The sequence below is a fragment of the Kogia breviceps genome, chromosome 17 (assembly GCF_026419965.1).
Source record: "Kogia breviceps isolate mKogBre1 chromosome 17, mKogBre1 haplotype 1, whole genome shotgun sequence".
In the NCBI taxonomy this organism is placed as follows: Eukaryota; Metazoa; Chordata; class Mammalia; order Artiodactyla; family Physeteridae; genus Kogia; species Kogia breviceps.
This window is the reverse complement of record NC_081326.1, coordinates 59527303-59540498: the sequence shown is the minus strand read 5'-3', so window position 1 is coordinate 59540498 and position 13196 is coordinate 59527303. Positions and strand designations below refer to the sequence as shown.

At 37.5% G+C, this 13196-nt stretch overlaps 1 protein-coding gene and 1 pseudogene across 6 annotated transcripts in view; both read left to right on the top strand.

Moving 5' to 3' along the window:
* Positions 1 to 4137, top strand: part of TAF2 (TATA-box binding protein associated factor 2) — a 78060-nt gene extending 73923 nt beyond the window's left edge. For all 6 annotated transcript variants that reach the window (XM_067017160.1, XM_059043441.2, XM_067017159.1 and 3 more), the window contains one exon: positions 3593 to 4137. In XM_067017160.1, coding sequence (XP_066873261.1) covers positions 3593 to 3855 — 263 coding nt within the window. In that variant the 3' untranslated portion in view covers positions 3856 to 4137. The remainder of the gene's footprint in view (positions 1 to 3592) is intronic.
* A 5079-nt stretch (positions 4138 to 9216) lies between these two features.
* LOC131743800 (NADH dehydrogenase [ubiquinone] 1 beta subcomplex subunit 2, mitochondrial pseudogene) lies at positions 9217 to 9711 on the top strand (annotated as a pseudogene).
* The last annotated feature ends 3485 nt before the right edge of the window (positions 9712 to 13196 follow it).

Here is a 13196-nt window from a genome sequence, read left to right as displayed (position 1 = left end):
AATTCTAATCGGTATATCTTGAATGCAAAGTGTAAGACCGCTAGACAAGAGATTGAATTTACTTTTTAAGTGGCTATTAGTATTCCTTGGAAAAGAGTACACTGAAACTTCTCTCAGTGCAGAAAAGGACCTCAGACTCCCAATAGTGCAGACAGCCAATTGGAAAGCTGCAAACTCTGTTGATGTAGACTGACTAAATAATGAGATAGGAGTTAAAGGAATTTATTTATGAAGCTCTCTTACTTCTCCTTGTCACTTGGCTATATACTCTGTTAGGTAGGGACCTATATTCCCATATTTATAGAATCAAGAATATATTTATATAGTTCATTTAAAATATAAATTAAAATTATATAGTGGCATATTTAACTTAACTATAAATCAGATATCTCTCAAATTGTTTCTTTTTCTGAAGAATATCTGGGCACCAATTATTGCAAAAGATACAGAGTCCCCAGACTAGCTTATATATATAATCTCTTTTTTTTTTTAAACATTACTGTTAGTGTTAGCTTTACCAAAAAATCATGAATATAAAAAATGTAATTTTGCAGTAGTAAAATGTGAATAATTCTTGCGAACAGGAGTTTTAACGCATTCACTTGTTCTAAAATATTGGAACCGTGCCCGACACAAAGAAGGTACAGTAGTCCATGCCAGTTTAATGAATGGTCTATAATAGTTTCTGTACTTTATTTCTCTCTCTTCAAAATCAGTGACCTGCAAAATGCATTTAGTTTAACTAAGTTCACCTGACATCCTATTTAAAAAGAAACACAACAATTGCATAATTCTGTTATATTAATTCATTCATTTAGCAAGTTTTGGGGAAGTGGAGGTATGAGGATGCTAGATGCTGTGCAATACACTGAGATACAAGGATGATGCTCTGTCCTTAAGGAGCTATGAGTCTAATGAAAGAGACCCCAAGATAGAAAGATGTGCGACGGTGTGCACCATGCCATGTGCAGATGAGCAGAGTGGCTGCGGGCACAGACTCTCGAGTCCAGGCTCTTTGGTTTCACAGCTCAGATTTGCCGGTACCACCCCGGGCAAGTCACTTAATTTCTCTGTGTCTTAATTTCCTCGTCTGTATTATGTTGGGGGAACTAATTCTTTCTGGGCAGTTTGGGGAAAACTTCCCTCAAAAATGACATTTAGGGCTTCCCTGGTGGCTCAGTGGTTGAGAGTTCACCTGCCGATGCCGGGGACGCGGGTCCGTGACCCGGTCCGGGAAGATCCCACATACCGCGGAGCGGCTGGGCCCGTGAGCCATGGCCTCTGAGCCTGCACGTCCGGAGCCTGTGCTCCGCAACGGGAGAGGCCACAACAGTGAGAGGCCCGTGTACCGCAAAAAAAAAAAAAAAAAAAAAAAAAAAAAAAAGACATTTAAGCTGTTTTAAATTAATAAGAACCTAAAATGTTTTATTTTTTTCCTTTCTCCTCCTTTAGGTTACAGTATAAACATAACTTCCTTGGAGAAGTTTGTCTTTGATTCCTGCTGCCCCACTAATTGAAGTCTCCTGTCCTGTTCCTGTTTCACTCTGTGTTTTGCCTTCTTATTAATTGGGAGTACTTACTCAATTTCGTTCTTTTTTGCTACTTTGTAAGCTCCAGGAGAACTGAGACCTATTCAGTTTATCCCTATTTTTCCAGTTCCCATGTAGTTCCTGATATTTGTAAATGAATGTGCAAGTCAGACAAGAAATAAGGGAAGGGCATTCCAAGCATAGGAACAGCATCTACAAATACACAGCGTTACCAAAGGGCTAGTCTGGAATATATAGAAAGGAATAGGGGAAGATAAGATAAATTCAAGACAGATTGTAAACTGTCCTTAGAATTAGTGGTGAAAGTGATTTTTAGAAAACGTCTATGGTGATGCTTGTTTTGGTAAAAACATGGCTTGGGGCCGGATTGGATCAAAATCAGCACTGAGAATTTACGTTTTAAAAAGGAAAAGAAACTACTACATTAAAGTCCATTTTAGTGAAAAGCTTGGTTTTTTGACTACTCTGAATAAAAATTTTTTTTTTTCAGAAATTGCTGCACTGAAGTCTAAGGATTTTATTCTGCCAGTAGAACAACCTGAGTTTTTAAACAAGTAATCATGATAGCTTTGTTTTTAGGGAGATAACTGTGCAGCAGGGCCTCTGGACTTCAACACTGTTGACATTTTTGGCCGTGAGAATTCTTTGCTCTGGGGGCTGTCCTGTGCGTTCAACGTTTGGCAGCTTCCCTAGCCTCTACCCACAGTCAGGCTAACACTCCCTCCCCGCATCCCACCCTAATCGCGACAACAAAAAACGTCTCCAGACATTGTCAAACGACCCCTGGGGAGAAAAGTTGCCCCTGGTTGAGAACCACGGCTGTGAAGCTATGTAAAGTGTGGATTCAAGTGTAAGGCACTTCAGGCAAAGAAACCAGTTAATAGGAGAGTAGTACTGTGATCCACATGAGATGAGGTGGTCTGAGTTACTCAGTACAGTTGCAGGCGGGATAGAGAGGCAGATTAAAGAGATTCTTGTAAGTAAGAATAAACAAGATTTGGTAAGCAGCTAGATCTGGAAGGGAGGGCACCTGAGATGATTCTTAAGTTTTTTTCTTACTTGGCTGCATGTAAGGCAGTGCCATTAACCTAGAGTAATACAGAGAGAGAATTCTCTGGGTATGGCCCAAGAATGGTAGGGTATGGAGGAAGCAAGAAATTCCTGTACACTAGAGTCTGAGAACTACTCACTGTTATAGATTCCTAGGTTGATAGAACATTGGAGATGGAAAGAACCTTCAAAGACTTTTGATCCATTTCTAGGTGAGATAAAATACATGCTGAAGTTTTTGGTTTTGCCATTGCATCTAAGTTATATTTATACTATACTGTAGTCTACTAAGTGTGCAATAGCGTTGTGTCTAAAAAAAGTACATACCTCAGTTAAAAAATGCTAACCATCATCATCTGAACCTTCAGCAAGTCATAATCTTTTTGCTGGTGGAAGTATTTTGAAATTGCAAAAATTACCAAAATGTGACAGAGTGACTAGAGGTGAGCAAATGCTGGTGGAAAAATGGTTCCAATAGATTTGCTCGAGGCAGGGTTGCCACAAACCTTCATTTGTAAGAAGCGCAGTATCTGCAAAGTGCAATGAAACGAACTATGCCTGTAGTGCTAAATCTCCCCCCTGCCTGAATACCGTAGAGCAGAACTGTGGTTAAGGCGCTATGTTTTCATTGACCAATGTCAGTCTTAATCTATAACACACACATCTAGTCATTGTCACTTCATAGTACTTTAAAATATTGAATATTAGTTTTTAGAAGATGGTTGGATAACACACTGGTGTATGTCATAATCTGTATAGACGACAAGGAATTGAAATACTCGCTTCCTGATCACAATGCTGAAAACTTACCTTTGTGTAACTAATTGGATGTCTTACTCGGATACTTCTCCCATTCCTGATTTTTTTCATGGAAGTGACATAAACACTTGGCAATCCATTGTCTTTTCCGTACTGTCACCAACTCCCTCTTACTTTCATTTCACTTTCCTTGTTATTAACAGGAATTCATTTGGGTGTTTTTGATCTTGAAGGTAAAGAACAATCACCTTTGGAAATGAGTATGCATCCAGTTGCAGCAGCTCCACTCTCAGTATTTACTAAAGAATCTACGTCCTCCAAACACAGCGACCACCATCACCACCATCACCATGAGCACAAGAAAAAGAAGAAGAAGCACAAACATAAGCATAAGCACAAGCATAAGCATGACAGTAAAGAAAAGGACAAGGAGCCTTTCACTTTTTCCAGCCCTGCCAGTGGCAGGTCTGTTCGTTCTCCTTCTCTTTCAGACTGAGAAGGGGACAAAGGGGACCTTTTCCTCAGTGTTCAGAAGAATATATGTAACTAAAGCTTTGTCAGCTGTAAAAAATGATAAAAGGAAAAAAAGATAGTTGCCTCCCATAGAGATTCAAGTTCTAAACATTTGATTTACATTATTTATACAATTGAAATCTAATTAGGAAAATGTGTTTTATAGTTCTGAATAAACCATTTCATCCTGTTTCCTCCTTAAAATACACACACACACACACACACACACACACACACACACACACACACACACACACACACACACACACACACACAGCAAAGCCTTTCATAAGGCCCTCATATCCACTGGCAGTCCCCATTCACATCATGCTCTCCATGTGTACTGCCAAAGTCAATTATGTTTTAAAGCCTTTGATGGATGTTATGGGGCAAAGTTATGTTTTAAACAGAAGCTACAGCCAAATCTGTGGTAAAACCACTGTTTCCAGTGAAATATTGTATAACACCATTTGGAACTACTGAAAGACAGAGGCTTTTCTATAGGAATCTTCTCTATTACATATTTTTTTGTGTGTTAACCATAGAAACTAAGCATCAGAATTCATAAGCAAGAATACATGTTTTCTTTTGCCCTAAAATAGTGAAATTTTCAGAAGCAGCTTTAAAAAGAAATTTGAATAACTTGTTTGATAGCACATTTGGTGATTATGATGTTGGAATTTAACAGAACTATCAAATCCACAGTTCTCAAATCAAGATGTTTAAATTTTAAGTTTCTTTTTTCACTAAGTATAAGTGAATACATTCATATGTAGAATATGTTTGCCAAATGTGGACAATTTATATGCCCAATCCATATTCTAAAATTATTTCTCTAAGTATGGTACCTTAAAAAGGTGTTTATATACTGTTTATTAACTTGGACATAGTTTGGCTCTCATGTGAGTATACCAGAAGCATTTAAAAACATACGAAATGTTTTGGTTTCATACTTCAATAGTTTGTATGTTTGTGTGTTTTTATTTTTATTTCTAAATTTACCATGTGCTTTATTGTTTGTTTTAAAATGTTATTTCTATTTTTATCATTTCCCTTTTCATTAGAAAGTTGGACAAAATACTTCTTTCCAGAATAGATGTTTCAAAGGGATCCAGTAACATTGGACTTTTGAATATACTTGTTTAATAAATAACTCTTTAAATTGATCATTCTGCCTTTGTATTTTCTTACATCTTTTGTTGCCTTTCTCTTTGTGTGTGTATGTAATATACCTGTTCACAAAGTTTGAGGAGAGCTTTGTGGATAAGCAGGATTTGAGCTGGCCCTGTTAGGAAGAGTGATTTCAGTAGGCAGATGGGGTAAAGTTCTCTCAGGAGAAGAAACAGTATTTTCAAAAGTATGGAGGAAAGCAAGGACATAGTCAGCAATTGTCAAGCAGCGCAGTTAGCCGAGAGAGTGTTAAGTGCAAAGGGTGTGTGATCAGGCGTTGAAGAGCCTCAATGGCAGTTATTTAAATATTCCCGTTAACTGAGTGTTGGCCAACTGAAATTATTTCTGGAAAAAGGAATATTTTTTATTACAGTGTTTAGTGATACCATCTATAGGATTCTCAACTTTGAAAATAGCAAGGATAAATTGCAGAATAATTATGTATTGTCTGAAGACAGTGATGAATAATAGCTACCTACATAACTTAAATACTTGTATATCAAGCACTGTACTAGGAACTGTATGTTATGCATGGTATTTCTAAATTGGATATTTATATTGGATGTTTCTTACGAGGAACGTTTTTTTATGGGGAGCTTTCAGTTATTTAAGTTGATGCATAGAAGTAAACAATGAAAAATATTCATATTTTTGTAGATAACTACACATAAGTAATACAAGCTCTAGTGTTAGTTTTCTCAGTCTCCTCCCCCAGAGGTAGTCACTGTTGCCAGTATTACATGTGTAGATCTAGTCTGTTCATATATCTATACAGTGTATGCATTTTTTAAACAAATGATACTTGCAGAAATTTTTTATTTTTGTATAGTTTTATGTAGTTTTTTAATAGTCATTTCTGACTACCACATTTTGTGTCATACCAACAAAGGTTTTTCTTATTCCACGATTATAAAATAATTCTCCCAGTTTTTTCTATTGGTTTTAAAGTTTTATGTTTCAGATTTATATCCTTTATTTAACTAGAATCCATCTGGAATTTATTCTGATAGAAGGTAGGAGGTAAGGATCGAACATTTTTTTTTCCTTCCAAGATGTTACCCAATGTGTTTAAAACTCTATCTTTTCTCTCTTGACTGCAAGTGTTATATACTAAATTCCCTTATATATTTGGGTTCTTATCTGGACTTTGTAGTCGGTTTCATGGATCTGTCTACTCATCTGCCAGTACCACACTGTCAGATTATCTCAGGTGGAGAGGGGATTTAACCTTCCTCCACCTTTTTGTTCTGTTCAGGCCCTCAGCAATTGGACGATTGCCCACCCACGTTGGGAAGGGCCTTTGCTTAGTCCAGCAATTCAAATGCTAATCTCTTCCTGAAACACCCTCCAGACACAAGCAGAAATGATGTTTAACCAGCTATTCACACATCTCTTGACCTACTCTAGTTGACATGTGAAATTAACCACCACAGCCACGTTACTAAATTCTCAATATTTTAAATGTGTTCCTTGGGTTTTACTTGAAAATGATCACATCTATAAATGATGGGTAATTTTATTACCTCTTTTCTAATGTTTTGTGCATTTAATTTTCCGATGTCTTCTTTTGTCTGACTTCCTTTTCTTGCTAAGTTTGCCTGAGAGTGCGGGGATGGGCATCTCTCCTCAACATCTTCACTCTGCATTTGATAGCCCTTCCCCATGTGTTGTGGGTTTGCGTTTCTAATTTCTTAGAAGTTGAAGTTTACAATTTTTGTTTCATGTTCTTATTTCTTTTGGATGATTCTTAAGGAGAGAATGGAAAAGATACTACACAAGACTTGTAATCTCCTTAAAAAGACATTTTGATCAAAATCATTGAAATCCTTGTTTGGTAAACAGCTGGAAAACTTCTTAGTTTTCCCATCCTCTTCTGACTCATTTTTTCTGTTTCCAACTTACTGTAAATAAATGAAATTTTTCATGTCAAATGTGCTCCAGCCCAAGCAGAACTGTCTTTCAAAGTTCTTGACCTCTAGCACCCCAGTGCTTGAGGACTGGACTGGACTTACTGACTCACTTCTAAAGAATAGAGTATGGAAAGGGGACAATAGTAGCTTTACAGCAAAGAAAGGTGGCAGACACTGCCTTAACCAAGTGATCATGGTAAACATCACCAGTGATAAGTCATGTCCACATGTTCTGATGTGATGAGAAGGGCACCTCTGTAGATATACTTCTCTATGGGTATAAAAGCCCAGAATCCTAGTCTACCCAGTCTAATCGTGAGGAAAAAAAAACAGACAAACCCAAACTGAGGGACACACTACAAAATACCTGATTATCATTCCTCAAAACGATTGGAGCTGTGAAAAACAATTATGCGAGAGACTGTCACAGATCAGAGAAGACTAAGGAGGTATGACAACAGTATAATGGGTTTTCCTGGATTGGATCCTGCAACAGAAAAAGGACATTAGTGAAAAAGCTAGTAAAATCTAAATACATTCTGGAGTTTTGTTAATGTACCAATGATGATTTCTTAGCTTTGACCAACGTTCGGTGGTAATGTAGGATGCTAACAATAACGTGTAACCGGGTGAAGGATGGATAGGGATACTTGCTAAGAGGGAAAATTTACTAATGCAGTTGTAATCCTTCTAAGCTATGAGTGTATTTTGATCATTTCTGTAACCTTAATTATTTACTTCATGAAGAGATACAAAAGTTCATTTTCCTCACCTCATGATTTTAGAAGAAAATGTATGTACTTAATGGAGGAATATTTGAAGAGAGGTCAAAGGATAAAGACCCGAAGGTTGAAAATTGCGAAACTTATGAGGAGAAATATTTTAAAAATAATTTCTTCTAAAGAAGAGAAGAAAAGCCTGAGGAGCTTTAAAAAAAAAAAGGAATTTTAAAGTTTCCAATTAAGATGCTGTAAGAAAATGAGGATTTTCTGATTCTGAGTCTCAGTTCCAAGAATTCTTGCAGTAAAGAAACATGTTTTCCCAAACTTACTGGACTGTGGACATTTTTCCTGTTAGAATTTTGGAAAATTCTATTCCATAGGTATGATTTTCAGTGTTACCCTGGTATTTATACTGTGTTGACTATTTTATCACCAAAATAGGGATTTCTCAACCAACTATTCTAGAAAATTTATTGTCATTGAATAATCAGGCTTTACTTTAAAATATCCTTACTGTTTAATAAAACAAAGCCTAATTGAGATCCTTCTCTGTTTATCACACTGGTGGAGTATTGTGACTTTTAAAGTTTCTTGGCAAACAGTGGTCTATATTTTTTGTTTTATTTTTTATTTAAAAAATTTTTTATTGAAGTATAGTTGATTTACAATATTGTATAAATTTCAGGTGTACACAGCACAGCAATTCAGTTATACATATGTAAGTATATATTTTTTCAGATTCGTTTCCCTTACAGGTTGTTACAAAATATTGAGTATAGGTCCCTGTGCTCTATAGGAGGTCCTTGTTGGTTACCTATTTTATACATAGTAATGTGTATATGTTAATCTCAGCCTTCTAATTTATTTCCCACCCCCCTTTCCTCTTTGGTAACCATAAGTTTGTTTTCTGTGTCTGTGAGTCTCTTTCTGGAAATAAGTTCATTTGTGTCTTTTTTTTTTTTTTTTAACATTCCACATAATGATATGATATTTGTCTTTGTCTGGCTCACTTCACTTAATATGATAATCTCTAGGTCCATCCATGTTGCTGCAAATTGTATTATTTTTTAACTTAATAATTATCTGTGTCACTTAAGCACAATAATTGAATGCCTATACACGCCACATTTATTTATTTTTTTTGCTAAAATAAATGTATTTCCTCTGGTTTAGCCCAGTGATCTCCAAATATTTTTGTTATTCACTCCATTAGTTTAAAAAGGAATTAAGTGCATATATCAGATGTACGTACAAGTATGTAGTAATACATAACAGTTCAGTCTGGGTGGTGTTTTTTTTTTTAATCCATGCTGACAAGCTTTGTCTTTTCAATAGTGTATTCATATCATTCACATTTAAAGTAATTACATAGTTTATATAGCTGTTTTAATATCTACTGTATTCATTATAAAAAGTATACAAGAACTTCCACCTCCGGGAGATGGGCGGGACGACGCCACTGACGTCACTGGGCGGGGCTCCAAAGGAAGTGACGTGAAGCGGCGGTGCGGCCTGGGGATTGCTTTCCGGACACCGCCTGGCATGTCGGCTTTGACGCGTCTAGCTCCTTTAGCGCGCATTAGAGGCCACTTCTTCAGGGGCCGCCGCTCGCGGGCTGCTGGAGGCGCTGGAGTTCGTCATGCTGGTGGAGGTGTGCATATTGAGCCCCAGTACAGACAGTTTCCCCGGCTGACCGGATCCCAGGTGACCAAGGCAGAGTTCTTCAGTGCAACCATGTGGTTCTGGATTCTCTGGCGCTTTTGGCATGACTCAGATGCCGTGTTGGGTCACTTTCCATATCCAGATCCTTCCCAGTGGACGACTGAAGAATTAGGTATCCTTCCTGATGATGAAGACTGCAAATGTAGACTCAACTCTTTCCAAGAGCCAGGTGAGAATTTCAAGAAGTTACAGACATCATATTGTATATTAAATTGTAAATTAAAGTTTTGGTCAAGAATGAAAAAAAAAAAAGTATACAAGAAAGCATCAGATAAAGATGAAATCAATTTTTTGTATATGTCCTGCAATTTGTGATGGCCTTGTACTAACTACTTAATATCTCAAAGCCCAGTATAAACTTTTTCCAAGTTTCATTAGTAACAAGTATTTGTCCTTCCATCTTTCAAATTAATAATTTATTTTTTTCTTCTCTGATTTGATTAGGAGATAATAAAAAACTTTCTATGTACTATGCACTAGTCTAAGTACTTTTTATGCATTAACTAATTTCATCTTAACAACAACCATACGAGATAGGCGTTATGATTATGATAAAGAAATTGAGGCATAGAAACGTTAAGCCAAAGGTCACACCTTGTAAGGGAAAGCATTTGGACTCAAAGCTAAGAGTTGTTCTCTCTTACACGAGCACTGTCCATGTAGTAGCCACTAGCCACATGTGGCTATTTAAATTTAAATTATATTTGAAAAATAAAAATGTAGTTCCTCAGTTGCACTCGCTGCATTTCCACTGTTCAGTGACCACATGTTAGTGATTACCATGTTGGACAGCGCCCGTCGAGAGCACTTCCGCCGTCGCAGTGAGTTGTATTGGACAGCACTGACTTAACGCGATCGGTCACCATGTTTTTATCTTGCAATGTGGCTTTGGAAGAGCTCATGCTATGAAACAAGCATGGGCGTAGCTCTTTTTCAGTTGTTTGTCTGTGCTTATATGATTGGTATTGTCTTCAATCCAGTGTGGTTTTTTTGTAGGAATCTTTGAAAGACAGTTGTCTACTTTGTTGTGTTTGGTTTAGTTAAACCCAGAGGAGATAACCCGTAAGTCCGTGTAACTGGGCACATATAAACTGCAATATGTCAAATACAGGAGTGAGTGAGGATACCACTGTCCCCAACCCCTTGCTGTTGTGAAATACCTCACATGCTGTCTGACATAGGATTCAAGTGAGAATCTCAGTGTCATTTGTATGTATATAGATCCATATAAGCAGATGTTCTAGTCTTCTTAGATCTCTTACATGCTCCTTGTAGTACATAGGCACCCTACTTGTAAGGTCCCTACTGTAGATCTTTGACCTTACACTTTTGACCTGTTTATCCTTCTTCTTCAGTGCCTTGCTTTTTAAATCATTGTTCCTCTGGCCTCCACTTTGCAAAAGAATAAGCAAACCTTAGGGCTAGAGACCAGCAGGATTTGCTCAGCAGGGGAACTGAAATCTTAACAGGACACAGATGTTTACTATGTGGGATACAGGGCCAGAAGGAGACAATAAATAAAAGGATAAAAATAAGAGTTCTTCTAAGTTGCTTTTTTTTGATTCTTTTAAGAAAAATTGTGATTGCTTCTTTGGCAAGATAAAAATCCTTTCTTCTTAACATTTCTTGCAAACACATTTTCTTCTTTTAGCACCACTCTTTTTTTTTTTGGTGGATTTTTTTGAACTTCTTTTTAATTGAAGTATAGTTAATGTACAATATTATATGTTACAGGTGTACAATATAGTGATTCACAATTTTTAAAGGTTATACGCCATTTATAGTTATTATAGAATATTAGCTATTTTCCCTGTGTTGTACAATATATCCTTGTAACTTTTATACATAATAGTTTGTACCTCTTAATCCCCTATCTCTGTGTTGCCTCTCCCCTCTTCCCTCTATCTGCTGATAACGACTAATTTGTTCTTTATGTCTGAGTCTTGTTTCTTTCTTTGTAATAAACTTAGTGTCACATTTTCTGTTTATTTACCATTTCACTAGAAATTCCTCCATACAATCATAAAAAAGTATGACATTTTAATTGAATTTATTTCATAATTGATAGGGCCTGATATTTGTTTTTTTTAATGTGTATGAGACAATAAAATTGGGATAAATGTAATTCCTTTGCCAATAGTTTTTTTTTTTTTTTTTGGCTGTGTTGGGTCTTCGTTGCTGCCCGCAGGCTTTCTCTGGTTGCGACGAGCGGGGGCTACTCTTCGTTGCGGTGCGCTAGCTTCTCATTGCAGTGACTTCTCTTGTTGTGGCGCACGGGCTCTAGGTGTGTGGGCTTCAGTAGTTGCAGCATGCGGGCTCGGTAGTTGAGCTTTGGCAATACTTTTCAAACAGTTGTCTGTGTAGTGTTTTAAAGTGACAGGGGACATGAAACTAGTAGACTTCCTTACCTCTGGAGAATACACTGTGCTTCTCAATGGGAGCACGATTAGGCAGCTGGGGTGTTTTGTGAAGGACTGTCCTACGTGTTCCTGGACATTTAACACTGTGGTCCCAGCCTGATAACAGGACCCAGTCATTGCAGCAGTCAGAACTTTCTTACCTATCTTCAAATGCCTCCCCTGGAGTGGGTACTGCTCGGGTTGCGGACCGTCTGGCTATCAGTATTTTCTACAGACTCTCATTACTGCCTCTCAGCTTAAGGGAGAGAATATTACTAAAAATCTCTAGTTAAAATTGAATAAAAATTTCCATTCTTAAAAAGCAAAACGAAGCCTTATAATTTCTAACAATAGCTCTTACTCATTAAGCATCTACCATGAGCCTGGCACTGTGCTACATACCTTATGTGCGTCTTCTTGTTTCATACTCATGATAACATGTGACACGAGTGGCGGTATTCTCATTTTACAGATGGATGAGGAAACCATTATGAAATGCATAATATGTGATTGAAATTTATCATCCAATATTTGTTAAGTACATTCTGTGTACTAGGCACTGAGATAAATTCATGAGCAAGATAGACACATTTTGCCCTCAATGAACTTGCCCTGAGTTTACACAGCTCAGTAAGAAGCATGAAGATTTTAACCCAGATCTGTCATTTCTAAAACGGTCTCCTATTTCTACCACTACCTCTACCCCAATTGTCTTCCTGAAGAAGAATTGAGTCAGCCAGAGTAACTGTAACTGATGAACTGTAAATCTATGTAGGTGAAAAACAGCACTCGGCAGTGAACTTTCCGTTCTTTCTCCTCCTTAGGGTTGCTGGGGTCCATAGGAACAGCCCTCTCGAGGGTGGTGCAGTGTGCAGCCTGCATGGCTGTAAATGAGCAAGAGACATCTCTGCCTGGGATACTTTCCCCTTCCCTATTCAATGCTTTCCTGACTGAGGAAGTTGTACCTTGTATTGAGACTCCACTAAAATACCTCCTCTGACACATAGGTTTTCCATGTTCTAATCAACCAACCTTCCTCTCTCCCTCCTTTCCATCCGTCCTTCCTTCCTTCCTTTCACTCGTGCATACGAGTATTTTTGAATGCCCACTACACTGTGATCATACTGTCAATAAGACAGACAGTCCTGTCCTCAAAGGTCACACCTCTCAGAACTAGTCTTTCCACCCGCACCTTTCTCATCGTGTGTATAACTCATATAGCGCTCGCATGGTTTATTAGGTACTAGTGTGTCCTTCAGTACTTTACTATGATGGCATCTCTTTGGAACATTGATTAGAGTAACACTGATGAGCATTCACTTAAGTGACTTTCTTATTTTGATTGGCAAGACAGCTGCAAGTTTGTATGCCAGTGTGTAGGCTGATGTGCAGGATTTGGTA